This window comes from Venturia canescens, chromosome 6 (assembly GCF_019457755.1).
Source record: "Venturia canescens isolate UGA chromosome 6, ASM1945775v1, whole genome shotgun sequence".
Taxonomy (NCBI): domain Eukaryota; kingdom Metazoa; phylum Arthropoda; class Insecta; order Hymenoptera; family Ichneumonidae; genus Venturia; species Venturia canescens.
Genome location: NC_057426.1, coordinates 11,649,609 through 11,676,444, shown reverse-complemented (window position 1 = coordinate 11,676,444; position 26,836 = coordinate 11,649,609). Strand labels below are relative to the sequence as shown.

At 41.7% G+C, this 26,836-nt stretch overlaps 2 protein-coding genes across 4 annotated transcripts in view; both read right to left on the bottom strand.

Annotated features, from left to right (window-relative positions):
• The window catches only part of GluClalpha (glycine receptor alpha 1), a 52,468-nt gene extending 43,779 nt beyond the window's left edge, over nt 1–8,689 (bottom strand). The window contains exon 1 of the mRNA XM_043422719.1: nt 8,513–8,689. The gene's annotated coding sequence lies outside the window, so the exon portion shown is untranslated. The remainder of the gene's footprint in view (nt 1–8,512) is intronic.
• Nucleotides 8,690–14,551: 5,862 nt separating this feature from the next.
• Nucleotides 14,552–26,542, bottom strand: gpp (grappa). 3 transcript variants are annotated; one of them, XM_043421320.1, is made up of 11 exons: nt 25,837–26,542; nt 24,841–25,020; nt 23,606–23,932; nt 23,260–23,527; nt 21,979–22,666; nt 21,176–21,641; nt 20,092–20,841; nt 19,296–19,726; nt 18,928–19,170; nt 18,532–18,776; nt 14,552–17,196 (listed from the first exon to the last, which is right to left on the bottom strand). In XM_043421320.1, the coding sequence occupies exons 1-11, from the start codon at nt 25,912–25,914 to the stop codon at nt 16,742–16,744; spliced, it is 4,131 nt and encodes a 1,376-aa protein (XP_043277255.1). In that variant the 5' UTR covers nt 25,915–26,542; the 3' UTR covers nt 14,552–16,741. The 3 variants fall into 3 exon arrangements, with proteins under 3 accessions (XP_043277255.1, XP_043277256.1, XP_043277257.1); XM_043421322.1 differs by lacking the exon at nt 14,552–17,196 and adding an exon at nt 18,059–18,248; XM_043421321.1 differs by lacking the exon at nt 25,837–26,542 and having other exon boundaries at nt 23,606–24,361; nt 24,841–24,957.
• Between the last annotated feature and the right edge of the window lie 294 nt (nt 26,543–26,836).

Genomic DNA, 26,836 nt, shown 5'->3' with positions numbered 1-26,836 from the left:
TCTCTGGACCAGACCTTTCCTCCCAGGAGACCCAATAGATACAGGCGCGTATATACGTACGTATATGTATATCCTCCTAGCCACATTCTACTCCGTCCTGAAAACCCCAACGTTTTCACTGCACCTCCGCTACGATCCATCTTCCTTTCCCAACGTTTAAAATTCACTCGATCTTTTGCACTATGCACTAGCCTTACTCCGCACACATTATTTACCTGTGCGCATGTCGGATTCACGACTGCATTTTAAAAAGAGCTCATCCAAATATTTCCTTCGATAAATGACACGCGGTTCGTTAAAACGGAGCACAAGATTCCAGGGCAGACTCATCAAAAACATGCGTGCTTAGAAATGGTGAATGTGCTTTTGGAATGGCACTCGAATATTTCGGAAATTCTGACGGGTCCGATGCAACGGATTCGTTTGCAACGGTTCACCCGGTCCTCGATAAACAACATTCGTGTACAAAAAAAAAGAGATTGAACTCAAGCCTCCACGGATATATGACGAGTTTTAAGATTCCTCGGACTTTTGACCGCGATTTTGTTCAACGAGTGTACAAAAAAGACGGAAATAAAGTATCTCCGCGGAAAAAAATTCTTCCCGATGCTCGGAGAGCTTTGCTCGACCGGTCCCTTGATTTTTTATGTCTCGCATCTCAATCGTTCCTCGAACAGAATTGTTGGAAATACCGCCGCAAGGAAGTGGGAAATAAAAAAATGGGCTGAGATTTGGAAATCAGAGCACCACGAATGCCTCGCTAACAACACGTCACAGAATTTTATAACGTTCAGATTAATAATTGGTAACTGATCGCGGTAACTCTCGAGCGTTATCAAGATTGAGTATAATAAGGCATCGTAAAAGAGATTGGGCCCAAAACTCGAAGGGGAATAGCCCACAAACACGCACAAACACAAGTGGTAATAATCGACCATTACGTTTGTCTATAACGACGTCAGGATTCGTAATTTCATGGGTGAAACGAGATTGGCCGAAGGGCAGAGAGAAAATGTTCGATTCGAGCGGTTATCTGGATATAATCTCTAACAATAATAAAGTTCTTATATACGCTATGAAGAAGTTTCATTCAATAACTCGAGTTTAGAGCCTGCTCCCTCCGTCTCTCGACCTCCCTTTGCTCCCCTATTAATCCCTGACTGGGGAAAAGTTGCGCTCGTTTGTGGCCACACCAAGTCTCGAGTCAGAAAACGAAGAGGAATGAGTGGGAGATGGAGAGGCAGTTAAACGTTTTCACCTCTAACCCTTCAGTAAGATTTGGAAGACCTCGTCCAAATCTCTCAAACGTTCTCCTTGCGAATCTCCCATCAAGTTATAATAATCTATTTTGAAAGGGCCTCCTTCTCTCTTCTTCTCTCTTTCTCTCGTTCTCTTTTAAGCCCTTCGCTTCAGCACGTTGACTGATCCTTTATCAGAAACGTGATTGCACGAAAATCCCACTCCACTCTCCCTCCCTCTCTCTCTCTCTCGTGCGCTAGCTTACGCCCAATCTTTTTCCACCCCGATTTCGTCAAGACCGCGTAATACTCTTGAATAAAAATGCCACTCGGAGGGAGAAAAGAGAGAGAGAGAGAGAGAGAGAAAGTGAGAAAGAGAGACCGTTTTTTTGTCTACTTTCCTCTTCCTCTTTTCCTTTACAAGCTTCTATTATACAGCGTTGAACGTGCTTAAGCTGCTGAATTCGTTTTCGCGACCCTTTGAAAAACAGACGACGTGGCCTCCGTCTTAACACCGGTGACGAATTTTTCTTACTGCTTTATCCCGTGCCGAAACTCCCCCGATCTCGAGCTACCAATTTCCTTGAGAAACTCCTTTTTCATCCGCGCTGAGTCACGCGAGAAGAACGAGAAACGGAAGATTCTTCTCGTTCCCACTAAAATTTAACTGGAAAGTAGGAGATGCTGCTGTTACGATTTCGTTAAAGTTTACCATTCTCATACGTGCGAAGCGTATCAGAACGATTACAAAGCCCACAAATCAGGAAACGTTTGGTGAAACCTTTCGAGATAGTCCGTAGAATGGCAACAGTGGCAACCCTCGCGGATCAAAATGACTCGAGTCATTTTCGAGGCTCACCATGCAATAGTCTCCTTCGAACGAGATCTCAGCCAAATTCAATATTCGAATCTGACCGAAAGAGAAATGAGGAAATTTAAAAAAATCTGATACAATTTAGGCACTGCGAAAATTCGTGGAAAATGAATTATTTTCGGAAGAATTTTCGGTCCGCCAACACTGTCGAACCACAAACGCGTAAAGCCACGAAAATTGATAATCGTCCAGATTTGGATTGCCAGCAAAGTTTTTCAATAATCGCCCAAAAACTGGCATTTATTATCGCCTTCCGAACGTCCTCATCGCCGCTCGACTCATCGAGACCCAGAGTGGCCACGCAAGATAGATTTCGAGATAAAAACGAGGCGCCGTTTGAGGGTTCGCCTGGTGAGCCGGGAGTTGAGAAAAAGCAAAGAGCCCCCGCTGCTGTAAGATTTGACTGAGGTTTTACGAAATAATATTAAGAGGAGCATTAAATAGTCCCATTTGTCCATGTGCCGTCTTAGGACTCGAGATAAATGAAAGGCAAACAGGGGAGAACGAGTACGGTGTGTTATCGCGTCTCGTTCCTTCATCATATCCAAGAATAACCTCACCATACTCACTTTGCGAGGCGTCTGCGAGCGAGGGAAGGAGAAAAGAAGATTCGCTCACTTGTCGAGAGGGCTATACGTAACGGGGCTTGGTAAGATACACATAGAGTTATCGTGGGATTCCCGGGGAGCCTGAGAATGGGGGAAGCCCACGAAGGAAAATGAAATATTGCTACTTTTCCCGTGGTTCATCGCCGCACGCGCCATGAATTGCCTACAGGAGAGACTACTTTTCTTTCTCCAAGATCATTATGAAGGCCCTCGCACCTCGCCCCGCTCGTTCCACCTGTGCCGAGTTCGAGTGAGGCCTCCCCGAGCACTCATATTTTTCAGAACGACTGACGGAAGTAATCCAAAAATCGTTCCACCAAAGGGCTTATTTCGTATCGAGTTTCCCATGCATAATGGACTACTCCCAATTATCGATCACGACGTACTCGTCCTGCTGTTGACTCCCGTTATATCGCAATCTCCTGATAACATGTAGCCCAAATTATCGGCTCGGGCGATGAGCATGTATGTGATAGATAACAATATCCGGCTGAGCAGACGACCTTAATAAGCTCGCGTCGCGTTATTCGCCTCAAGAAGAAATGCAATTTGTTTAATGACATTCGTGCGTCGTTCGGAGATAAGAAGGCTGAGGATAAGGAGCCTCTTGAACAAGTTTTTTCAGTGGAGAAAATAACCTTTGTGTACCGATGATGTACCTCTGTTAGGGAAGCCTTAAAAACGACAACAGCATTATCCTGTCGTGTGACAAAGCGAAGCTCGTTCCTTCGCTACTTGTTGCTGCTGCTGCTGCTGCTTTACAAAAATGAATAAACTTCGAACTCGAGCTTCGACATATTTAACCTGCTGCCACGTCAACGTGTGCAGCTGTCGAATAAGGGAAGCCTCTTCCCCTAATGTTTGCTCTCGCAGTCTTGAAATACTTGCTCGGAAGTAAACTTTTCCGGGCACGAGTGTTTTGTCGTCGCACGTGTTCCCGCATTTTATTTATTTTTCTCACCACAATACGCCGAGGACAAATGAGCCCTGAGCTCTTCATCCTAAGTAATGACCTGATTATTCGTGGATATTCCGGGGTCCTTGTCATAGGTGATTGTCGATTTTTCTTCTGTATCTTTCCCGAGGGGTTCCAAGACACAGTTTCACAAGGTTTCGGGTTTTTTTTTTCTTCCAGCGAAGAATGCCACGTTTTGGGTGTCGATTTACCGTTTTTATGAACGTAAACGAAAATACGGACGAAACAGCGAGCTTCCGAAGGAAAAACCTCGATTGACTAACCACGCGGTTTTCAACGAGATCGTTTTCGTAATTCGATTTGAAGATGGCGATACTTGGGGCTACGAAATTCTTAGAAAAATCAAGTGAGACGAGGCGAAGTAAATCTCGCACCAATTTGATTATCGAGGGTGTTGAAAAACCCTCGGAATTCCGCAGATTCGATCGTAGCATTCGAGTTGAGAATAAATCAGAAGCGATTGGTGGAAACGTATCGCAGTGATTTTCAACGGTGTTTTAACAAATATTTGTTCAATATCCTCTTGGAGGTGGATTGAGTAATGCGGACAACTGAGTCGATTAAATGTTCTATTTCAAAATATTTCTCTCGCGCTTTGATTCCGGAATTGTAAAGTGGGAAAAAAGCTTTTAAAATAACAATGCGCGAATGCGACGGTAAGCTTCGTTCGCACTCGGTTGTATCGATTTTTCTATTTTCATCGCGCATCAATTCAAATGTCCTGCGAGAGTGTGGAGCAGCGTGGAAAAAGCGTTTTACCAAAAATTCGAATTACTGGTGATTTGAAAAAATGTCACGCTCGCGAATGGAGGAGGGTTCTTTTATCCTCGAAATAGCCTCTGCGAATGGTCATACGTTGTTTACTTTTGTCGAGTTTGAAAATAAAATAAAAATGGATTAACATCACAGATGTGTGAATAATCATCGCAGCCAAATGAATTGATAAACAAATGGAAAAACATTCGCTATTTCCGCACGGATCTGATAACGCAAATGGCATTTTCCCGTTTGTCGATAATTCCTCGAGGCTGGTCGTATACGTGCGAAATAAAAATAATTAATTTCTATAGCTGCGCGCGAGCGAGTGAGCGAGCGAGCCGGTAACCCGAGTGTTGATCGAAGCACTGGGAGTGAGGCTTTTTGTATTTACCGCAGATTTTTTTTCCCAGAGCTATTGAATGAGAGAATGAGATCGGTCACGCAAACCTCGTTCTCGATGACATGCAATATACTTCGACGTTATAAATCCTGTACTCCCGAGCATATAATCACTTACAGGTTGACAGGCGGAGCGTGTTTAACGTTATGGCAAAAAAAGATGCAACGCTCATCCGAAAGTTTATTGCCCCACGAATTAAGGTAGTTCATCGACGAAACGATTTTCTTAAGCAAGTCTTGAAATTTACGCAGAGTTTAAATGTGCAGTCGACTGCAACGCGTATCAAATTTTAAAGGATTCGTCTTATTGGTTATCGAGATAGACGTCTTTAAATATATGAAGAAAAATACACAGGGTTATGGGGACTATGCGTAAAAAGTCGGTTATCTTTCCATATAACGAATGATAAGACGAAGTTTGAGAAAAAAATCGAGACTATCGTCTTACGTTAAAGATTGAACGAAATTGGTAATGAGCACATTTCCTTATTTCGGCATTTTGTTTATTCTGGCTTGGCCCATTCCTGTCACAGCCTTCTGTCTTTTTATTTATACTTTTTTCTTGATCCATTGCCCTTTGTGTCTTCCATTGCGCTCTCTAATGCGATTTTACATTTAAAAACTATAGTATTTTCGCCAGGGACGAATGAAATTTTGGGTTCGGTCGCAGTGGTGGATCCCCGATTAATCAATGGCTTGTTATTTCATTCGCCAAAAGATGAGTTGAAAAAATTGATTTACATTTTCGAATTGATAACTCCTGACATTAATTTAAAGCGATTATATCCTTAATTAGGGAGTAAAAATCGATCCAATTTAGACAGCCATAAAATACGATTCTCCGGGCGTGATCCACCTCAATTAGCGGTGTCTTTACGATCGTGACTTTGGGGCGCGAACTGGTGAGCAAAACTATCATCCAGTCAATCATAAACGATAATCGGAGCTAGCCGGTTGATTGGCTCTCGGTATTCTTCTCTTTGTACTGATTTTCGTGAACTTTTCTCGCGATTTGTTCCTCGTTGTTATAAAGAAGAACGGCAAGGCTTGTAAATCTAGGACAGGTAAATCTTTCAAAGTATTTATGTACACTGTAAGCATGACAAGTGGGCTCGGAGCCAGACAGGACTTTTGATTCAATTCCTAAATGAAATCCGAAACGTTATTGCCTCGAGTTTGCCTCACCGAGTCTCTGTGGAAGCGGTAAGATCGATGGGCCAATCTGAAAGGGAGGGTGGAGAAAATATGGATGATATATCGTCCCATCCGTGAATATTCGAGACGAATGCGATCGTTGGAATGCGCAAAATAGTTTTTTTTCGATTGTCTCGATAAATGGAGTGGGAAATTTTGTTGAAACGTCAAGAGACTCGAGGGCGGGGGGGGATACACACGTAATTTGAAAGCTATTTGCCAACCACTCGTCGGCTGTGTTCTCTCTTGCTAGAAACTTTCGGGGTGGCAAAACATAAAATTGTAATATTCGCCAAGGCGGTGTGAAAGTCGTTCTGACATTTTCGCCGAAAAGCTTTTAAGCTCAATTCGTCGACGGTCAACTAATTTTCCAACAAAGGTTAAGGGTCGTCCCTGCCGTGGTAGAGAGTTCGGAGAGTATAATATTTTCCCAATTAACCAAAACAAACTTTGGAAGGAAAACCGCGAAAGCCACGTCCGTGGGAGAGCTCATCTAAAAAATCAAAATTCGCATTTACGTCAAATTGATTTCGGCCCAAGAGAGCAGGCGAGAGAGTTCGAGCGAAGGCTCGTCGAAGCTCTTCCCCCGAGGTTAATTCGAGTTATATTTGCGGTGATAGAAAGCCTGCAGCATGTCATTCAGCGACGACTACGACTCCGAGGAAGAAGGATGCCCGGCAACACGAACGCGAAATAAACAGGCCTTGCTCGTGCCCACGCTGTGCTCTCATTAGGCTGCTTGTGCGAACGGCCTTGTAGAGATTCCCTGCCACACATAATGGGCTTGTTATCGCGCGGTGAATAAAAGATAAAAAGAAATATAGGAGAGGCTGACTCGAACGCGGGTCTCGCGCGCGAATCAGCGCCGTCAAAAATGAAAGAGATTCGAGGAAGAAGAAAGACGCTGGATTGAGAAATAGAGAAATATCCATCAAGGTCGTCACTTTGTTCCAACGGCGAATGCAGCGGGAACAGTGTGTTGTATGAGCAACACACACACACACACACACACACACACATTCTGGGGATCCGTAAACTAGAGGAGCGCGTGAAGGGGCGGGGGCTGCAATGACGCGCGCACCAGAAATGTACAAGTGTTAAGGGTAACTGTCGACAAGCAGATCGGGTGTAGCCACGATGAGTGATGCTTGCATGCTCCTGCAAACTTGCACCAACGAGCACAGCCTGCTGCTCTCATCGCGGAGAGAGCCCAGCACCGAGCGGCGTTATCAACCGGCCTGAACAAGGGACCCGGACGATGACATTTCCCAAATAATTAGGAAATTATGTCATTTTTAAGATTCCTCATTTCGAGTACAAGACCGAGCGCACGTTGTCCATAATCGTCGATCCCGCGGTTGGGCACGGAGCATTGGGTGGGTTCGGTCTCCGGTTTCGTTCGGTTAGAAGCTTGCCGGAAGTAGATAATCGAATGTCTTTGGCTCGATCGAGTTTCACGGGCTGATTAATCTTCGTTTCGTTTTGATAAAACGCTCGCCCCCCCTCCCCCCCCCCCCTCCCAACAACGCGGATAACCTTGATTGGCACAAGTTCGGCAAACGCAGTCCGAACCGGTCATCAACCTCGCAATTATGTCATCACCGTGTCGGGGGCTCGTCTCGGGGCTTTTCCCACGAAACACAGGTATTTTAAAGTTACGCGACTGCGAAGTAATGTTTTCGAGTACTGGTGAGCGAGTGACGTACATAAAACACGAGGAGCGTTGAAGAGTTGTGTTTGAAAAAGCGGCACGAATAACGGTACATCGCCCACCCAGAACCCAGAACCGCAGTGCTGGCTTGGCTCGTCCACATCGGTAACAGAACAACGCGAGGGAGAGAACCGCCTCTCCATATATTTGTCACTTTTTCCCTGCTCGTCGGGCTGCCTGCTTGTCCCTTTGACGCTTTCACATATCCAGCGGTAGTTGTACACCGAACATATATGATTCTCAGCCCAGCCTAGCCAGCCCCGGATTCTTTTGAACGGTGAACAAGTACAAGGCTGCACGGCGGGGGTGGAGAAAAAAAACAGCGAGAAAAACTCTTATCTGTTGTATGCGGAAGGCAGTGGGCTCCGGTCCCCGTAGAGCAATGATCGCAGTCGGCCTGGCAAAAGGAACGATCAACAATCTCCGCGATAAGCCCGGTGTAACGAAGAAGATCGAAGCCACTGAATCACCGAGAACCGTATAGTAATTTGATATCCGAGTGAAGGGGTTAGCTGCTATTGCAACACGAGCTAACCCTGGCGGGGCCTGAACGTGTGCAAAGACGAAAAATGGAAAAATGGAAAGCGATAAGAGACAGGGAATTGCCGCGGTACGTTATTCCCCAAATGTTTTCATCGTCAACCGCGAGCGTAAGGGCACCCCTGACTCATCGCTGTCATCCCGGAATAATGACAACAAAAGTAAAAGCCGATAAAAAATAAAGGTCGGCGACGATTTTCTCGTTCCTCTTACCTGGAGAGGATGAAAATCCTAGGCAATCAAAGCCCAACGGCGTGGCGAAGCTGACATGGCGCCCTCCGATATTGCTAGCTGATCGTCCAGTTTAGCTCGCACGTAAAACAACCGTCCTACCTCGTTGCTTTCGTATCCTGGACTGGCGTCGTTGAGAGGCCTACAGCCACTCACACCGACAGGGTGAAAACTCCTCTACCTGGTTGCTGGTGCGCTATTGATCTCGGCCCAGACGAACCGACCGAACGACCCACGCAGACGCTTAGCGTTGCCGCGTCGCTTTAGCAACGTGACGTCATTCCCTTTCCCCGATTTTCAAACGCCCCATCCTCTCGAGCCAGCAGCCACCCTTCTCCCCGCCGCCCCCTCCCGCCCTCGGCCCAACAACCTCTCCCTTCTGCTCCTCCCGGCAGTTTTCCATCGTGCCAAAGCCTCATCTCCCTTATTCTCTCTGGCTGCTGGTCCCTCACCTCACCAACCGCGTCCTCTTCCGCCCATCCGCCACAATTCCCGATCTCGCCGTTGCGCCCGACTCCTCGCCCGCGTCTTCCCGATAGACACCCTCGTGTATCCCAATCGCTAGGACGACTTTGGTATGTCGAATCATCGATGCTACACATCTTATTCTCACTCGTCCACCTATCCCATCCCGTCCCAGCATCCGAACGCGTCCCGAACCTCTCCTCGAACCTCCCTCTCCCTCCCCCCGGGATTCCACTTGCTCTGACGTGCACCCTCCGCTAATCGATATATCAATTGCATTATTTTCCTTTTTTCCAATCAAAATCGCTTACCCAACGTCGCCGGGGTGTTCGCTCTTTCTCGCGGCATCCCCAAATCCCAGGAGCCATCCTCCCGTAACGACCCCTCGTTTAACCCTTAAACGAGTAACAACTTTGCACGAAACTGATTTTACTTTGAGCAGGACTTTTTCCTCCGGGACTGACCCTAACAACGAACCCCAAACCAATCGACCCGAATCACATTTTAGACATCCCAATGTCCCCTTCGGATTATGTGCGCCCTTTCTCCAAAGTTCTCGTTCCAAGTCACCCGGTGCATGCACAGGGCTTCCTTCCAATAACGGCTCATTACGCCACTCTTTCCCGCATTACTGCTTCAGCCACTTGAGCATTTCCCAAAGTCTTTAGCGAGCCTTTATCGTAGCTTGTTTTCGAGCGAATGCTCCAAGTAGTTAAACTTCGCGTGTGGTCAGACCGCGTCGAGTTCGAATACTTCGAGCCCACGGGAGCAGGCTTTCATTGATAAATAAAATTTCAACCCGAGTATTCTTTATTCCTCCATTATTTGTCCCTCGAACAGAGGAGGGGGACCCTTTCCTCGACAGCGAACGCGTTCAAATTTCAAGGCAACGAACCGCAATCACAATTAAGAATTCATTACCGCATCGTTGAGTGTCAAAATCTGGGCCTGCATTAATCCCGATTAATTAGTCAATTCGGAATAGCCCCTGGCACAGATTCAAGATTGTATTAGAATGAAAATAGGCCATACGCGTACCACCTAGCCCAGATTAAGTATCCGAAACGTTCCTTCAGCAACTAAATATAAATTCACTCTCCTCGTCATCCAACTCGACGTCGGCCATTTTTTCCCTAAATTTTCCACTGCAATTACGATATCATATGAATTCGAAAATATTCAAATGTCCCCCTGACAATTCCAAGCATCGTTCATACTTCGATTCAATTAAATATTATTTTTTACATCTAACCAAGACCAGGCGAATCTAATGGAAATCGAAAATTCCAGCTTCAAGAGTTGAATTTTGGAAATATGCTAAAAATATACAGCGTGCATCTATCCCCAGAATCGTTATAGAATCTACCGTCCAGCAGTTGTCGAGAAAACAATTAACCAAAATCACTTTTTTGGATCTAATTTAATGGATTTCAATCTGAATTTAAAGTTGGATCCTCCCAACTTTGAAGAGCCAAAAACGATTATGAGAAAATATAATTATTTCAGACATCAATGATGTCTTGAGAAAAGCCTTGTTGTTACCGGTGAAAATCACTTGGGAATGGAAAAAGAAAAACACTCATTTGAGGCTAACGTGTAATAACGACATAAACGGTGGAAAGTGTAGATATGCATGCGCAAATAAATAGAAAATAACTGTTGTCGCATTTGCCTTGACGATTTTACTGCGAAAGTGTGTAAGCCGCTATAATTATATGAAAAATCGATCAATCTCAAAAACTAAGTTCAAAAGCATCATTTTAATAATTGTGAGAACGAATTTTAATCGTTTCTTTGATCATGAAAAGAGCAACAAAGTTCAGTTGCTTTTTTCAACAACGTCACACTGAGAAAAAAAATGTTTGATTCGATAAGAATTGATGCTGTTGGAAGAGTTTTCTTCAACTGCTCAGATAGATAAAGATAAATGAAAAAATGTTAAAAAAAAAGAAATGAAAAAAAAAAACAATTCTGAAACAATAAATATAATTATTCCTAATAGTAATAATTTTATAACATTAATAATATGTATTCCTTGAAAAGTTCTGTCTCGAATGACATCTCGTCATCGTTGAAAAATTGATATAATTAAAAATAATAAACTTATTAAAATTAAACTATTATTAAATTCGTGAAATCATCTTCAAACTCTTTCGTTCGTTTAATCATATTCAACAATATTTCTTATTATAGGAATAATCATGATAATTATTGAAATAGCGATGAATTTGAAGCTTCGATAGGTAAAGAGTAAAAATAAAATCAAACGGTATTTCGAATTTTTGATTTTTATGTATTCGCTCGCCGCGATAACTGCGGAGGTTTTATAGTCGTGGCCTCTAACGGAGTTCTATTCTCGTTAGAATGGTTATAATAATAATAAATTGGTTCTCGTTAGGTTTAACGAGATTGCCGCTAAAAATGTTGATATACGAATTTTGTCTCGTTCTCGAGAAGCTCCTTTGCTTGATTCTGGCTATTTGAAGTCCGTGGCAAAGTATCGCTTCGTTGTTTCATAGATAAACGAGCCTTGAATTAATTAATGTCTTTTATTATCCATTTGTTCCTTTTTCCGAGAGATTTTGTTATCTTTTATTTTATTTATTATTATTTTTAGAGAAATTTTCTTCGGGCCAGCGATGAAAATGAAAATGCTCGTTACGAAGCAACAAGCAATTAAAAATTCAATAGGAACCATCTGGCGTGCATGACTTTGGTACACTTACGCGAGCTTTTATACGATATTCGTAGCAGCACCGCGAGAATATATGTGAAAGACACACGAAATAAAGGAGGCTAAAAAAACCGTGAGTTCTATGACTGGGCCCGAGTATTTTGTCATTTTTCATTGTTTGAATATGTTTTTTCATTAACGAAATTACGGTTTCAAGTTTGAAGGGTCACCTGTAATTATTCTACGAACTCTTGAAATTTCAGCACCGCGCTCGTTCGTCGGCATTCCGTTACGAGGTTATAAATTTCTATTCTGAAAAAACAGCGCAACTGTCATGGAGTTACATTTGCCTGAACTGAAAATGGGAGCAGTTACGTACGAAACAGGGAAAACGGAAAAAAATGGCAGGCCCTCAATAACGGGGTCATTTGAAAAGACTCTCTAAATTCCACTCGAAAATGTTCTTTATAAATCTTATGTTTGCATCGATCGCTCGCTTGATGAACCCTTGAAAAATGTCCACCTCAAGACTACTCGGTGATTTTTGACCTTGCGAGGAATAAAAATACACAAAAACTTGGCATGGCGTTGGTGATTGCAGGATTATTCGGTAGGAACAGTTTTTAAACGTTTCGTATGGAAATGAGGTCGGTTTTTTAGTTGCGCAACTCTACAAACGTTTCGACAGAATGCGCGATAATAAAATACCAGGTTTTCTCGAACTTCACTAATTAATCCGGTCGCCGTTGATGTTTTTTTTCAGCAATTAATTCCAGTCAACGCGGTCATTTGTGTTCGGCACATTTATCGTCCAATTAACACGTCAGAAAAAAAAACCTCGAAAAACACGCGTTCTTTTTGTTTGGTCAAAACACTGGAATACCACGCTCAGATGTATTCTCGGAATTATGGTGAGCCCCGACTAAAGACTACAAAAGTTATACGGCGTTCCTAGAAATTCGGATAAGCTTCGCAACGATTTATCCGCGCAGTGACTATTATTCTCATGACAGGGCGGCGGCGACCAAAACCTATAAAATATGGCAAGACTGTTCGAGTCTTCTGTTCGAATTTGATTTTGAACAAGTTTTCAATGTTTTTATATTTGTGCTTTGTATTATGTATTGTGTATGTATCTAGAGTCGCAGTAGGAGCAGCGTGTACAAAATTCTACATTGGCCAAACTTCGACTCGCAATATTCTTTAGCACGATTAAAAACCCACAAAGACCTAAGAATTTCGATGTTTTCGACGAGAACTCCAGGCCGCTGCAATCAACTTTGGCATAAACAAATAACGCCATTATATAAACGTTCCGCGTGACCTAAAACTTCTCCCAGCACCATCACGCTTCAAGGGCCAAAGTGTTTCCAAGCGGACAGTACCCTCGGCTCGAGCCAGATGTAAAAAATTGATTAAAAACGCTTACGCGGATACCTTGGGATCCAAAAAAAGGCCGCTTGACTCCGAAGTTGGCAATATGTTCAGACATATCATATCCCAAGTGGTTCGTAAAATATTGGCTAAATTTTTAGCTAGCCACGCGAATAACGAGACAATGCACTCATCTCCCCGTCCCATTCTTCCTCTTGACTCATGCGTTTTATTGGATAAACGCCGCCAGAGCTCGAGAGTTGCAGAATTTTCGTGACGATAATCCTCGCTAAATGATTCAATCTTCTGACGCGAGGTGGCTACGAGTGCTAAGTGCGCGGATGCATATTTGACGGTTTTATGTGGTTTTATGGAAACGTTCACTGCTGCTCCTATCTTCGTTATTGCTATAAAACTTTTGTCATCAAGCTCCTTGTTCAATAATTTAATCAAACTGAACAGTTGCTAAACGGAGAATTTGTATACTTGTTAAATTGGCTCATTGCACTCTAACAGAGTCGATCAAAAGTTAAATTTTTTACCCCTGCAAATACACGGGAAGTATCGCCCATTAGACGAGGCGATTCATCAAAATATCAATAAAAGTGACAAAATCATAAAATTCGGTTTTTGAAAAAAAAAGCCACGAAATTGCTGCAAAACTTGTAGATTTTCAGAATCCAAATGTAACGATCGGATTGCAGTGTTGTAAATAACCTGAGCGGTCAAACGACATACGATTTCTAATATCCAAAAAGAATGTTTTCATTCGATATTCCCATGTTTCCCATTGCTTCAAACGTGCGATAACTGCCGTTCACGATTCATTTGAACAAAACTAAAGAATTTGCTCTTTAACTAATCGAGTCAAAGACAAGTTAAATTACGTTTATCAAACACGCATCGTCTGTCGTGTGCGGTACTCGAATCTCGAATTCCAGCACACACAACTCGACGAGACTTGCATTCTTCCCAATGCCTGCAGTGGCACGACGCTGCGCCACTCCTCCGAATAAAAACAAGTTTTTCTTGTTTTCTCCTTGTCATTGCCGAAACCGCCGGTGTAAACTTTGATGAAAATTCAAAAAAGCTGTAGTCAACGGTAACGAGGAAACAACCTACAATTTGGAGGTTATTTTGCTATAGCAGAGGTCACAAAATTGATGGCAATGACCTAAAATTTTTTGCTCGGTGTAAGAAATTCGACCGTAGATAAAACCGGTATTTGATACGCTAATTGGAAAGAACTCATGAAAAAATAATGAAGACATAGCTAATAAATTTGAGAGCGCAGTGAAAATTCTTGGATTATTGGAAATTCTTGACGGAAGTTTAAAGCCCAAGAAAATGCAGTTACGGAATCACGTAATGAGCACTTTGTGCGGGATAATCTTACCGTTCGAAAAATCGATCCCCGAGTGAGACCAAAGCCGACGTTCCCTGTCTTATATAGTTGCGGACAAAAACAAAGGACAAGGTTGAAAAGGTAATAAATGCCAATAGTTGAATATAGTTACAAAAACCTTAGTATTAAAATATTCCAATAAAACAATAAATAATAATCATAATCAATAATAAAATTAATTAATAGAAGTTTCGGCAGTGTATGTAACATGCTAAGGTCGGCAGGTGCCTACATCACAATAACTATATGTACTAATCAGTATGAGGGCGCTTATCCGAACGATCGTTCATTACAGTAATGTGAGTGTGACTGTTTTTTGGTAACCGGGTCGAATTACCATTTATTTATTTTTTTTCGCATGGTTAGTTACGAATTGCTTGGCTCGTGGTGACGAAATAATTGTTCGTATCATTTCATTATTTACAATGATTTTCTTAGAAAACCGTAGCTGCAGTTAAACTCGTATGATAAAAAATGATCTTCGTTCACGAGACCGACGTAAATCTTATTTCGCTTGAAGTAACGCTGGTCTTTTTGTTCTTTTTGTTGTTCTTACACATTTTTGTTTCTTGTTATTATTTTCATTTTCATTGTCGATTCCAGAGATAATAATTATATTGTCTGTTGCCATAATCCTGCGTAATAATTTATATATGTACAACAGTGAACACGTCAGTCATGATCGTTCATCAACGATGTGAGATAATGGCGATGTAAAAAGATCCTATTTCTTAGCTCGGTTGCTTTTTTATGTTTCTTTTTTCTTTTTCTTTGCTATCAACTTCTTTTCCAACGGAAAAACGAACACACAAAGGTTTTGGGATTTTCTCGTTGCGACGACGAAAATCCGATTCCTAGAGGTCCGAAAATGACGCCACTCGTCTACGTGCCATTAAGAATCGGCTGTGCCGTCAGCGACGAAAAAACATAGAAATAACTCAAGAGAGATTGCCCACTTTGGGTAATCACGAAATTTTTTTAAATCTCATTTTGGCATTTAATTTACGACCGAAAAAAACATCACACAATTTTTCACGTTCTCACTTCTTCTCAAATTTCGTATTTTTTTCTTCCTATATAAACGGTACAAATCCGCATCGAACACGTTTTTAAACGTATACGTAAAAAAATGCTATGTAGTCTCGATACTCGGCCGGAGAAACGGATGGAAAATTATTCCCTACATTGATTCGGTATGAATTACGTATTTACACTCTACTTTCAATCGAATCGACTTTGAGATGTTCCGAAAAAATCACCCCCAATCAATCGAATGAAAACCACCATTAGTTGTGATTTAACAGTCGGAGGCAAAAATTTCATTACATTTGAGATAAGAAAATCTATTTTGATCATGAAATATAATTCCAAACCGGTCGGCAAGGCGATTATTTACGACCTGGAAGTGGCGAATAACTGAATTTTTCAATCCTGTTACTAACCACGAAACACAAATATTCTAAAAATCGTGAAACACTATAATTTTTCAATGCGTTTCTCCGACGAGCTCACTTTTTACGGAACTATGGTCCGGCTAGATAAGAGCACGGAGAAATTGACAAATTTCCAATAATCGTCACATTCGCGAATGACGATATCGGCTGAGGTACCGAATTACATTTTCATCCCCCTAACACGCCATTTTCCAGCGAACACTCTCGTCTACGCACGAATCGTTAAGGAAGTGCCATTAACATGTCCTGGTCATGTGTCGAAAAATAAATTACTTTTTGGTTCTTGCAATCTCAAAGATTTACCAATTCTTCAGAAACGATCGACTCGTACACTTTACTGATCGTTTCTATCCGAGTGATATCATCAAAGACTCGGAACGTAACTGCTAGCACCGAAATAAGCAGTACCCGTTTAATCAATATTTACATTCGGAAAATGAGTCGAGAACGTTCACGCTTTAAAGCACCACTAATTTCGATGATTTTATTCAATTTTGAAGTTATTCAAATCGCCGATGATGACGGGAAATATTGGAAAAATTTTCTTCCAGAATCGTTTCGTTACAGTCGAATCCAATGTGAAAATAAAGAAAAAAAAAATTTTTTTTAAACGACAGTCAACTGTGTCAGTATGATTTGACGAAACGATCTGGTTCGCGTGCCCGACATGACCGGAAATAACGGAACTTCCTTGATACATTAATCTAAATTTTCGCACCCAACACTTGTCGAAGTGACGCAAGATTGCGTCTTACGTTTTCTGTTTTCTTTACGTGTGATACCTACATCTGTCCCTCTTTCCTTCTGTTTTTGAAGATTCATCGATGATGGCTAACCGGTTAAGATTGATCGCCATTGGGGGGCCATTGTCCAGAACTGTGCCAGTCCCAATCTTTGCCCTTGGGGCGAAATTTGCTCGTACTGCCAGCATTATTCCAGTCTCGATGAAAGAATTTCTTTTTGAAATGATGTCTCTCGGGATCGGTGTGACGTTGATACTTGAGGGGCACGGATGAAGAAGAGGAAGAGGAGGAGGACGAGCCGTTGTTACCACCGGACGTAGTTGCCGGTCGGGGACTCGTCGGAGATGGAGTTCTCGGTGGTCCAAGAGCCTCATCGGGAGATGGTACAATCGGTGGTGGACCAATTACAGCACTGTCCGAGCCCAGGCCACTGTCCGGACTCGTATTAACGCCTTCCGTCGATCTACGACGTTTGTCGAGTTCTGTCGATGCGAAGGCTACCAATCGGTCAAAGCCAGAACTAATTCGATCTTGCCAGTCGGCTTCTCCATCTGCAAACCCACTCTGGTTCAATTCTCTTTCCCAAATACTCGGTAAAGCTAACAAAGCATTGATAAATTCAATATTTTTCAACATTTCATCATAATAAGTTTAATTCGTTATATAATCGGAAAACGAAAGAAGTAAAACCACCATTTATTGTTCAATGTTCTATAATATTATCGTTGAATATATTCTATCAGAGTCGAAATCGTTTAAAATTTTTGTTTCAATACCAACGCTAATATCTTGATTGCCAAGAGCCTTGCTCAATTACCTGTTAGTTGAATATTTTCACAAAAATAACCCATCTTACTTTTGACTAATATGCTCAAGCTCTACTTATTTCACACAGTGTTCGTACATGCAACTAGTGGTACATAACTAACTACGAGCAGGTTTAGGAACACGCAAGCTTCCCCGCATGAGAAACTATGAGTTTTATTTGGGTTATGTGATTTGATTAAATCCACATTGAATGATTTAAAAGTTTGCCTCAGAGATCGCGTACATTGCGCATCTTCCTGATAATCGTGTGGCCACAAATGTACTCATGCCAAAACGAAACGGAAAAGATTCTAGTTACGGAAAAATCAAACTTCAATAACGTTCGTAATGGTAATTTAAAGTTTTAAAAATAATTGATTTACACAAGCGAGCTGGGCTTATTTTCATGAAAATATTAGAGTTCCAAGAGTTTAATTAAAAATGAACTACTAAATGATAAAACTGTTTTATCGGTGCGCTCGTGTCAATAAAAATGAGAAAAAATGTTGATACAATTTAAACTGTACGAAAACTATAAGAACAAAAGAATTTTGAACAACCCCTGTGGGACAACTCACCAGGAAGCATCGAACCAACCCAAAGGCAGCCATAAATCTCTTTTTTTTGCTCTCTCTCTCTTTCTCTCTCTCTCTCACTTTTTCTTTTTCTCTTTCTTAAATCCTCTGATCTGTCCCGCCCTTCTCTCAATCTCTAACCGTAAACAAGCCTTCAAGGGTTGTGAGCGAGTCTTGAGAATGTGACAGACAGAGCTAACCAACAAACAGCTACAGTGCATCTACCAAATACAACCAACAACAAAATAACAAGAAACAAGAAAAATTATAAACGAAAATCGGATACCATGGCCATGAGTTTAGAAAATGAAGTAGAAAAAAAAATAGTAGAAAAAAAAACAACTGCTTAATCTACGAAGAGAAATGGAGGTAAACGATAAGAAAGATGCATAAAAGGTCAACAATTGAGAGTAGGTAAAGTAACTTGAACAATTCTACTCGATCCTACAATTTTACGGAAAGTGTAAGGTGCCAAAGTGATGAGAAAAGTATATTTCTCCTTACCGTCCTCCCCGGTCCCGTTGCGTTGTCGCTGATTCGACATACTGGGCTCATCGACCAGAGGGGTCGAAGTGTTGGAATGTGGTTCGACGAGGAGAGGACTCAAAGGTGCACCACTAGTGCTCACTGACGAAACGTTGCTCTCGGTTTTTACTAAAATCGAGGATTGTTGTGCTGGGGGTGTCGTCACGGTGCTGCCGTTACTGCTGTTGCTGTTGCTACTCGAGTAGCGTGGATAAGGTTGGTATCTAATATCAATAAAAAAAAAAAGCAGACAACGTCAGAGGGATCAGAAGAATTAATCGAAAATTTTTAACCCATGGTGATCGGCAAAATGACCAATGGGAGTTTATTCTACCAAAACGAAGTAGGGATTTAGCGGTTGCACTTATATCGCACCTTCTTCCGTTTGGAACGACCGGCTCACTTTTACTCGGACCGGTGTGATTGTTGAGTATCCGGGCGTGTAGGGAAGCTGCGAGACCTTCAACGGGCAACAATTCCCCGTTAGAAGTTGATTGGCTCGAAGAGTGGAGCGGAGGCGCAGGTTGAGTTTGGGAAATGGTTTGGCTCGGATTGTCAGAGAAATAAGATTCGTGATAAGGTTTTATATCGGCTCGTGGTAACTGGACCGGAGTGTACCTGAAACAGTAAAATCAGAGTTATGTCTATGCCTGATTTACTCCGAGCTGCGTCTTTCAATCGAAGGTTTTGTGTTATAATACCGTAAAACATAACGTCACCTTAAAAAAAAATGTATATCCTACCTCTGAGGCTGACTGACAGGTGTAAATAGAACGGATGACCTTGAGGAGACAGAGGGTGTTGGGGTAGAAACGGCGGAAGAGGTCGGGGCGTAACTAGCGACATGGGCCAATGTTGCCAGTCCCGTTTCACCTTCCGCACTGGCAGGTCTGCTGATCGGTGAGTAAACCGCTTCCGGTCGAATAATCGCGCTCATGTCAACCGCAGCATTTATTATCGACTGATTCGATATTTCCAAGGTTCTTTCGATCTCACCGCTCACAAGATCACCGATCGTTCTTGTTCCCAACAGACCCGATCCTCCACCCTGAACGACGCGATTCTCGTGGTTTCCCTGTCGTGGATCAATCGTCGATCTTTCCGTTGTCGTCATGTGAGACGTCAAACGCTCCTGCGATAGATGTCGGCGAAGTGCCAATTTCGCTGGAGACACCTTAACACAGCAAATTTAACAAATTAGTCACGTACTCGATTCAATGAAGTTTTCAAAAATTTCCGGTAACAAGCCACTTGTTCACTGTTTTGAAACGGGGAGAAAGAGAGAGATAGAAAAAAGGTAAGCCCACGAGTAGACAAAACGAGTTCCACGTTGTGATGGTTAAGAGCGGAAAATCGTTTTTTCAGCTCAAGCTACACGATTTACTGTTTCGGAGTACACAACAATTCGCATAAGAGCAAGAAGTTTAAAATTGATTTTGAGTGAAAGTTTTTCGAGTGTTCAACCTTCACGGTTTGTGCAAAACCGTGACATCGTGACATTTGATAGGCTCTTGAAGATATAAAAAATCAAGTTCGAACCTGAGTATAATCGGGAGTAGTAACGTTCGATGGCAGAGCAACTCGTTTCCGGTCAGGCTCACTTAGTTGTCCTTGCTGCGCTTGCATTGGCGTTGGTTGTTGTTGCTGTTGCTGCTGGTGTTGTTGCTGTTGCTGTTGCTGTTGCTGCTGCTGCTGTTGTTGTTGTTGTTGTTGTTGTTGTTGTTGATGCTGTTGTTGTTGTTGTTGCTGTTGTTGTTGTTGTTGCTGTTGTTTACTCCGATTTTGCTGATCCTCATTCAATACACTAGTAATAATGCTTTTAAGTCTGTCCTCGAAGTTAGCAACCCTTGGCGGTTCCTGAACTCGATTGGCTGGTTCTCTAGAGTTGCCTTGAGCTTGTGACGTTGGTGGACCATTTGAGGACGCAAAACTGAAGGTAGCTTGAGGCAACCTCGCCCGCGAGTTGTTCGAATTATTACCTAGAGACCCTTGTCTGTTTGGAATTCTACCAGCCTCAATCTGTCTGCCAGTCTCCAAAATTTTCTGCGCTAATATCTCTGGATTATTTTCCTGGATTTTACCGATGTCCGGAACATCTGGCCACTCTTGAGACCTCGAACGACCCTCACGGTTCTTGCGAGACGTGCCCGCTTTACCGTTTTGTTGCTGATGATGATTTTGCGATAGTTTACTTACTGCAGCCTCGCGCTGCTGTTGCACGAGAGCTGCTGCCTGCTTCTCGCTGGTAGCACGTTCCAGAACGTTCAATTCATGCTCCAACTTCGAAACCTGAAAATGAGAAGCGCAAAATCGATGTTTCAACTGTTGGTTGAATTGAGCTCCATGTTCATTTCCTTTTTTCACTTAATTAACATTGTGCATTATTTTTCAGGGCTAAAGCTTTAATTGTAAAGTTTCTGCACGTCAATATACGCTCGAAGAAAATCAACTCTTTTAAAAAATTGTAACTGCACCTCAATATCGCAAAAAATTGTATTGACTGATCGGAAATTGAACATTAAAACTTCGAATAACTTAATACTCTCAAAACCTCAACGTTTTTGAAAGATTGACAATAAAATTGAAGCGTCTCAAAACCACAACTTGACTTCAAATCACACACCTGTGAGTGTAATTTCTTTCGTTGCGAGAGAGTCGTTGATATTTCCTTCAGAATATAGTCCTGAGTGAGTGGTTGGGGCGGAGGTGGAATATTATTCCCGTGATTATTGTATTTTTCTTGAAGCTCCTGGTGTCGCAATGCTGACAGTCGTGACTGTTCCGTTTCCATCGATGACACCTGAGCCTGCAACTTACTTGCTTTCGCTTGTAACTGCTTGTGACGAAGTACGATTTCTTTAGCTTTAGCGAGTAAATCGCCTGGTGACGTTGCGTTTATACCCAGCTCCGTCATCCTCGCTTTCAGAAGCGCTACGCTGTCGTCAATCAATACTTTTATTTGTTTTTCAAGCTGTGCTGCTCGCGATTGTAGCTTCGAATTACGTTCTCGTTCTTTCGCTAAATCGGTATTCACCGATATTCGATATGAAGGCGTTCTCATAGACTCCAGTATCGACATGAATTGATCCCTAAAGTGATAAAAAAAAATACCATAAGGTCTGTTTTATCCAATCATGAAATCAATTCTCTAAATACGTTAGTTGAGAGTTTGGAAAACCTGACAATGGAAAGAGTTACAGCTTATCACTCGTGTTTTAAAACCGTCGGAGCATAAAAATGATCGAAAAATTTAAATTTTTCCTTATTTTTTTACAAGTTTTAAAGCTGCGATGATCCAGACAAACGAAGAAAATTGCCGATGTTCTCAAAACGCTATAGAAATATACTCATTTTCTTTCCTAAGCATGTTTCTATATTCAGTATTTGGTAAGATATTGTGCAGCGTGATAAAGGAATACATCGTACCTGTACAAATCGAGGAGAATCTGAAGAGCATAAGGAGTTGCAGATGGAGCTGCAGGTATGCTGAGTTCTTCGTGTACAGTGGCTGTATGCGGTTGAAGAGAAAGCGATAAAGAAGACAAATGTTGATCGACGCAGCCAGGAGCAGGAGGTAATTTTTTACCAATCGCTTGTGGGGATGTGCTTAATAAAGTCTGACTGTGCAAAAGATCCAAGCCGGATATGTTGATTGTTTTTTTAGGTTTAGCTTTTTTAACGCCTCGTCCACGTTGTCTTCCTCGGGCTGCGGGTCTGCCAATGCCAGCGCCGACTTTTCTACTCAATTTTCTACGTATCTTCGAAGGTTGACGACGGGTTTTCATGCTATTCTCATCCAAATCAGAGTCGCTACCGCTACCAAGCTGCTCTGAATTATTCGGGCTGTCCAATTGACGCAAGAAATCACGTTTCGATCTTTCGCTTCGCTCCAAACGAGCTGACACCTTACTACTATTGCTGGCAGTGTTGCTTATCACAGAATCGTTATTCTCAATGTCAAGACCACCCTGCTTGTTGTTCTTCAAACGATGGAAATAACGCTCCAGTTTTGTCCGATCTATCACGTGTAGATAATACGATACCGGCTTACCCGTCCAAGATACTGATCCCTTCAACGGCGACATCTCCGACACGTGCATTATCGTACCTATGTCTGCGTAAACAATTTGATTCTCATCATTTATTCAAATTCGCGAAAATCCTATCTATCTAACGAAAAAAACGTTTTCATTTTCGTACATAAGTGAATGATGTTCAAGTGCATGATCAAATTTCATCACTCTCTAGGTCTTCCGGTCATATTTGAATTAAAATAACGAAAAAAATACCTGACGTGCTAGTTCGTTTATGTTTTTTTTTGTGCATATGTTTATGAACCTGTTTGTTTTTTCAGAAGTTACTTTGCACTCAATAATTTTATAAAAGACATTCCACAAAGCGCGAACGAAATATATTCGTAATCGTTCAATGGTTCGTGAAATTGAAATGAACAGAAATGAATTTATCAAACAATATGCAGCTCATGAACTCATAAGCGTTAAATGTATTCAAGAAAAATCATAAGAAATTTTTTCAACACATTGTTCGCGTACAATTTTGACTAAGATAACACTCGTTTAATCGATAGGATCGAATTTGACCGGAAAACCAATGACACTAATCGTTTAGAGAAACGTATGAAAATTTATGCAAAGACCAATAAAATGATTCCATATTCGTTATATTTTTAACTGCCCTTATACTCACCACTGAGATTTCGGTCGGTAATACGAAAGTTAAGTGGACAAAATGATTTGGACGATACGATACGAGCTCCATCTCGCAAATCAGCGAATCTTTCTTTCAACTGATGATCGACCGTTGGCCCGAATGCAAAATTATTTACAAATACTATAGTCGCTCCTGTTATACTTTCACGATGCTCGTCCGCCAAAAAATCTCCCTTTATTAGACGATATTCTCCGCAACGTTTGCCGTACCAGCTCAACCATTTGCGGAAATTTATTTCCATACTCTGGAAAATATTATTGATATAAGAAAATTGGAAAAAAGAAGCAAAGTCCTGATGATCACCTTTTTTACTCTGTCGTACCTGAGCATATTTCGATGGCACATCGGCCCTTTCGACACCCAGGCAAATTTTGCAAAGTGTTGCAGCCGCCATTTGGAGAACAACTTGTCCAACACCGCTGCCCAAATCGACGAAAACGTCATCCTCAGTGACGTCGATCTGATCGATCATTTGACAAACCAATTCATAGCTCGTCTCGCCGTAAACTTCCGGTGAGAAAGGCTCATATTGATTCAATTTGTCAGGTTCGACGACAGCTTGATTGTACGTTTGTTGCAATATGTGACGTAGCAAACCTCTGCTCGGACGCTTGTTCAATCGTTGCGAAGGCAAACTCGTTCCTTTTTCCTGCATAAATACAATTTCTTTGATTCTTGTTTTTATTGTATTCTACAAATGAAAAAAGCTTGGGTTCAGTGCATCCGGTGCGGTATTATTGTCTTTGTAAATGCAAATGTTTCAAGGGAAAACTAACAGATATTATGGGATTGACCTGAACCATAGCCCCTTTTTGAGAAAGATCCGTCCACATGGAGAATCAAAACACGAGAGCGGATCTTTCATATTTGATTTAAAGAAAATGTAATAAGTACTCCAAAAAAAAGGAGATAAATGGTATTTATAAAAAAAGGTAAAATATTCATAATATTTAAGATCCCAGGCCATTCCAAAATTCTCGTTTTGAGGATTCGAATTCCTTCATTATTACTGAGACTCCGTCGATTACGAGGCGTAGAACCATCGAAAATCGTCGTTGTTCCATACGAAGATTTGACACTGAAACAACTCAGTGATTTTGCTATTAATTCAATCGTTTCTCGTCAAATCAATTTTTCAATCTCATCATTTTCAATATTCCTAACAATAACTGCACAAACATTTTTTGTTTCCCATGTTTTTTTCATCCATCATTCACTATTGTCATATTAATATTGTATCAACAGTAAGATAATTCACTTTGTCATCTGATTACAGTATTAATTGATCCAATTTGAAATTGATCCAAAACGAATATTTTATTTTGATTGGTTAGCAACATTCGATTCTACAACTAAGATCGAATAATAACTGTTGCCGCAATCTTCGTCACGATACATTATCAATTAAATTTAGCCATTTATCAATTTTCCAATGAAAATCATTTATTGTAACACAGTAGGATCAACTATTTTTATCATATTGTTGTAAAATAGTTTTATGTGACAATTGTGCATTTGTTTTAACAAAAATGTTTTTTTTTTTTTAATGAAACTCACCAACTGTACGAGACTGTCAATGGCTCTGTTGAATCTGTCGCAGAGGCTTTTCATGCTCTCAAAATCCCTCGTGTCGTAACTGCATAGAATATTGTTTTCGAGTGGCAATTTCAAATCTGGCAAATCCTCGCAAACCCATCTCATTGTCTCCACTACGTCCAAGGCCCCGTCATGACGATCCTGAAATTATTGTTCTTTCCATTAATCTCAGTCCATGATATTGAGAGAGGTTTTGAATGTGTTTATATCGAGTTTTGTTCCATTCTACATTTCTCATACAATTCCTACAATTATAAATCCACAACTTCTCCGTATAAACGCAATTCAATATTTCCATGAATAATTAACTGTTGTTATTTAATAGATATTTCGTCGATTTTTATTGCTGTTGTCATTCAACATTTCAATCAATTTGCTAATTATAATTAGGTTGACAAGCAAAAATTGCAAAAAAAATAAACTAATGACAAAACAAAAAAACATTACGAATTCGAACCAAAAAGTTTCCGAAAACATTGACAAATTCTAATTTTCGGGGTCATCGACTCAAAAGTCCGAAAAACCTATCGAAAGTACGGAGAATCAAGAAAACAACTTGAAGCGACAGTGGAACAACGAGGAAAATGCAGATGGCGGCCAAAACAATGAGAATAATAAATTTCAATTAAAAAAAGTGTGAAAGTCTAAAAATGGTGAGAAATAGGTGAAAAAACAGATAAATAACGCCACGTTCCTGATCAGCTGAGGGAAGGGGGGTCGTAAGGGATTTGCATGGAGCGCACCAGGGGCGGCGGGGTCAGGTGCAAAGGAGGGAGGGGGAGGGGGGTGAAAATAACGCGAGCGTCACTAAAAATAAATACGAAAACAGCTTGAAAAAAAAACAAAATTGAATAATACTTGCGGAACTATGAAAGCAAGATGCCGAGGTGAGACACATCAAAAGAGAGAAAGACAGAATTAATCAGAGTAAAAAATGGCGAAACGTGAATATCTTACCGATCCAGAACCGGAAGTGAGTGGCCACTGATAAACAATGGGTTCCGCTCCTGCTGGCGAGTGCAACCGAAGTTCCATTTTAAATAAAAAAAAACAATTTGTTGAGTTTTCCCGAGGAATCTTGTTGAGCCTCGTAGTCGCCCGATCACGAGGAAGCGAGAGGGAAGGAAAGAGAGGGAAAGAGAGAGAGAGAGAGAGAGGGAAATAGGCGAGGGGACGTGGGAGCGAGAAAGAGAGGAAGATTCTTCGATATTTTCACCAGGACCGTAGATACGAGAAAATCTACCCTGCGCTTTATTTTTAATTCTTTTTTATGTTAATTTTTTTAGCCTTTGGTCAACGATTCTTGTTTTTTATTTAACACTAGGATTTCGGCAACACGCAGCCGAAGATCGCCGACCCCCCCCGCTCCGTTTCCCTTGCTTTTCCGCACATTGAAATCAATCCCGCGTGCGAGTACGTGTGTTTTGAGTCTTGCAAACGCTCGTCCTTTGGGGCGCGCACTACGTGTTTTTTCTCCGTCTCCTATAGCACTCTTGTTCTTTATTGCATTCTCCAACACTTTTTCCACCCACGAACCGCACCAGAACAAAAAATAATAACAAAATTCGTATGTTTATATGTGTCTGTGTGTTTTGAGTTCGAGGGGGGGGGGAGGGGTTCGCGCGAATAATTAACGCAGCCACGGGAATCTCACGGATCTCACGACCGAAAACACTGGCGGAATGGAGTCGTGCTCTGCCCGCGTAGCGGGAGGTGTCACGGGGTGGGGATCGTCACAACATGGCGTCGCGCGCCGCCATTTTCTCTCTCCCTCTCTCTTCTAGTCACCTCGTATAAATTCATGTTTTTTTCTCTTTTGCTCCCGTCGACGCGACGTACAATCTTTTTCCCCACATCCCTACTCTTGTCTTTCGCTCATATTCACGGCTGCGCATGCGCAAGAGAAACCATTGAACCTTTCTCAGGGCACGATTCGATAGAAACAAGACTAAAATTT

Bases quoted from the DNA above. Each gene is read 5' to 3' on its own strand.
- gpp (XM_043421320.1), bottom strand. From the start codon at position 25,914: ATGGAACTTCGGTTGCACTCGCCAGCAGGAGCGGAACCCATTGTTTAT. The intron at 23,528-23,605 runs GTACGACAGAGT...AATATTTTCCAG, and splicing joins TGCCATCGAAATATGCTCAG to AGTATGGAAATAAATTTCCG. The intron at 19,727-20,091 runs GTTCGAACTTGA...TGCTGTGTTAAG, and splicing joins CTACTCCCGATTATACTCAG to GTGTCTCCAGCGAAATTGGC.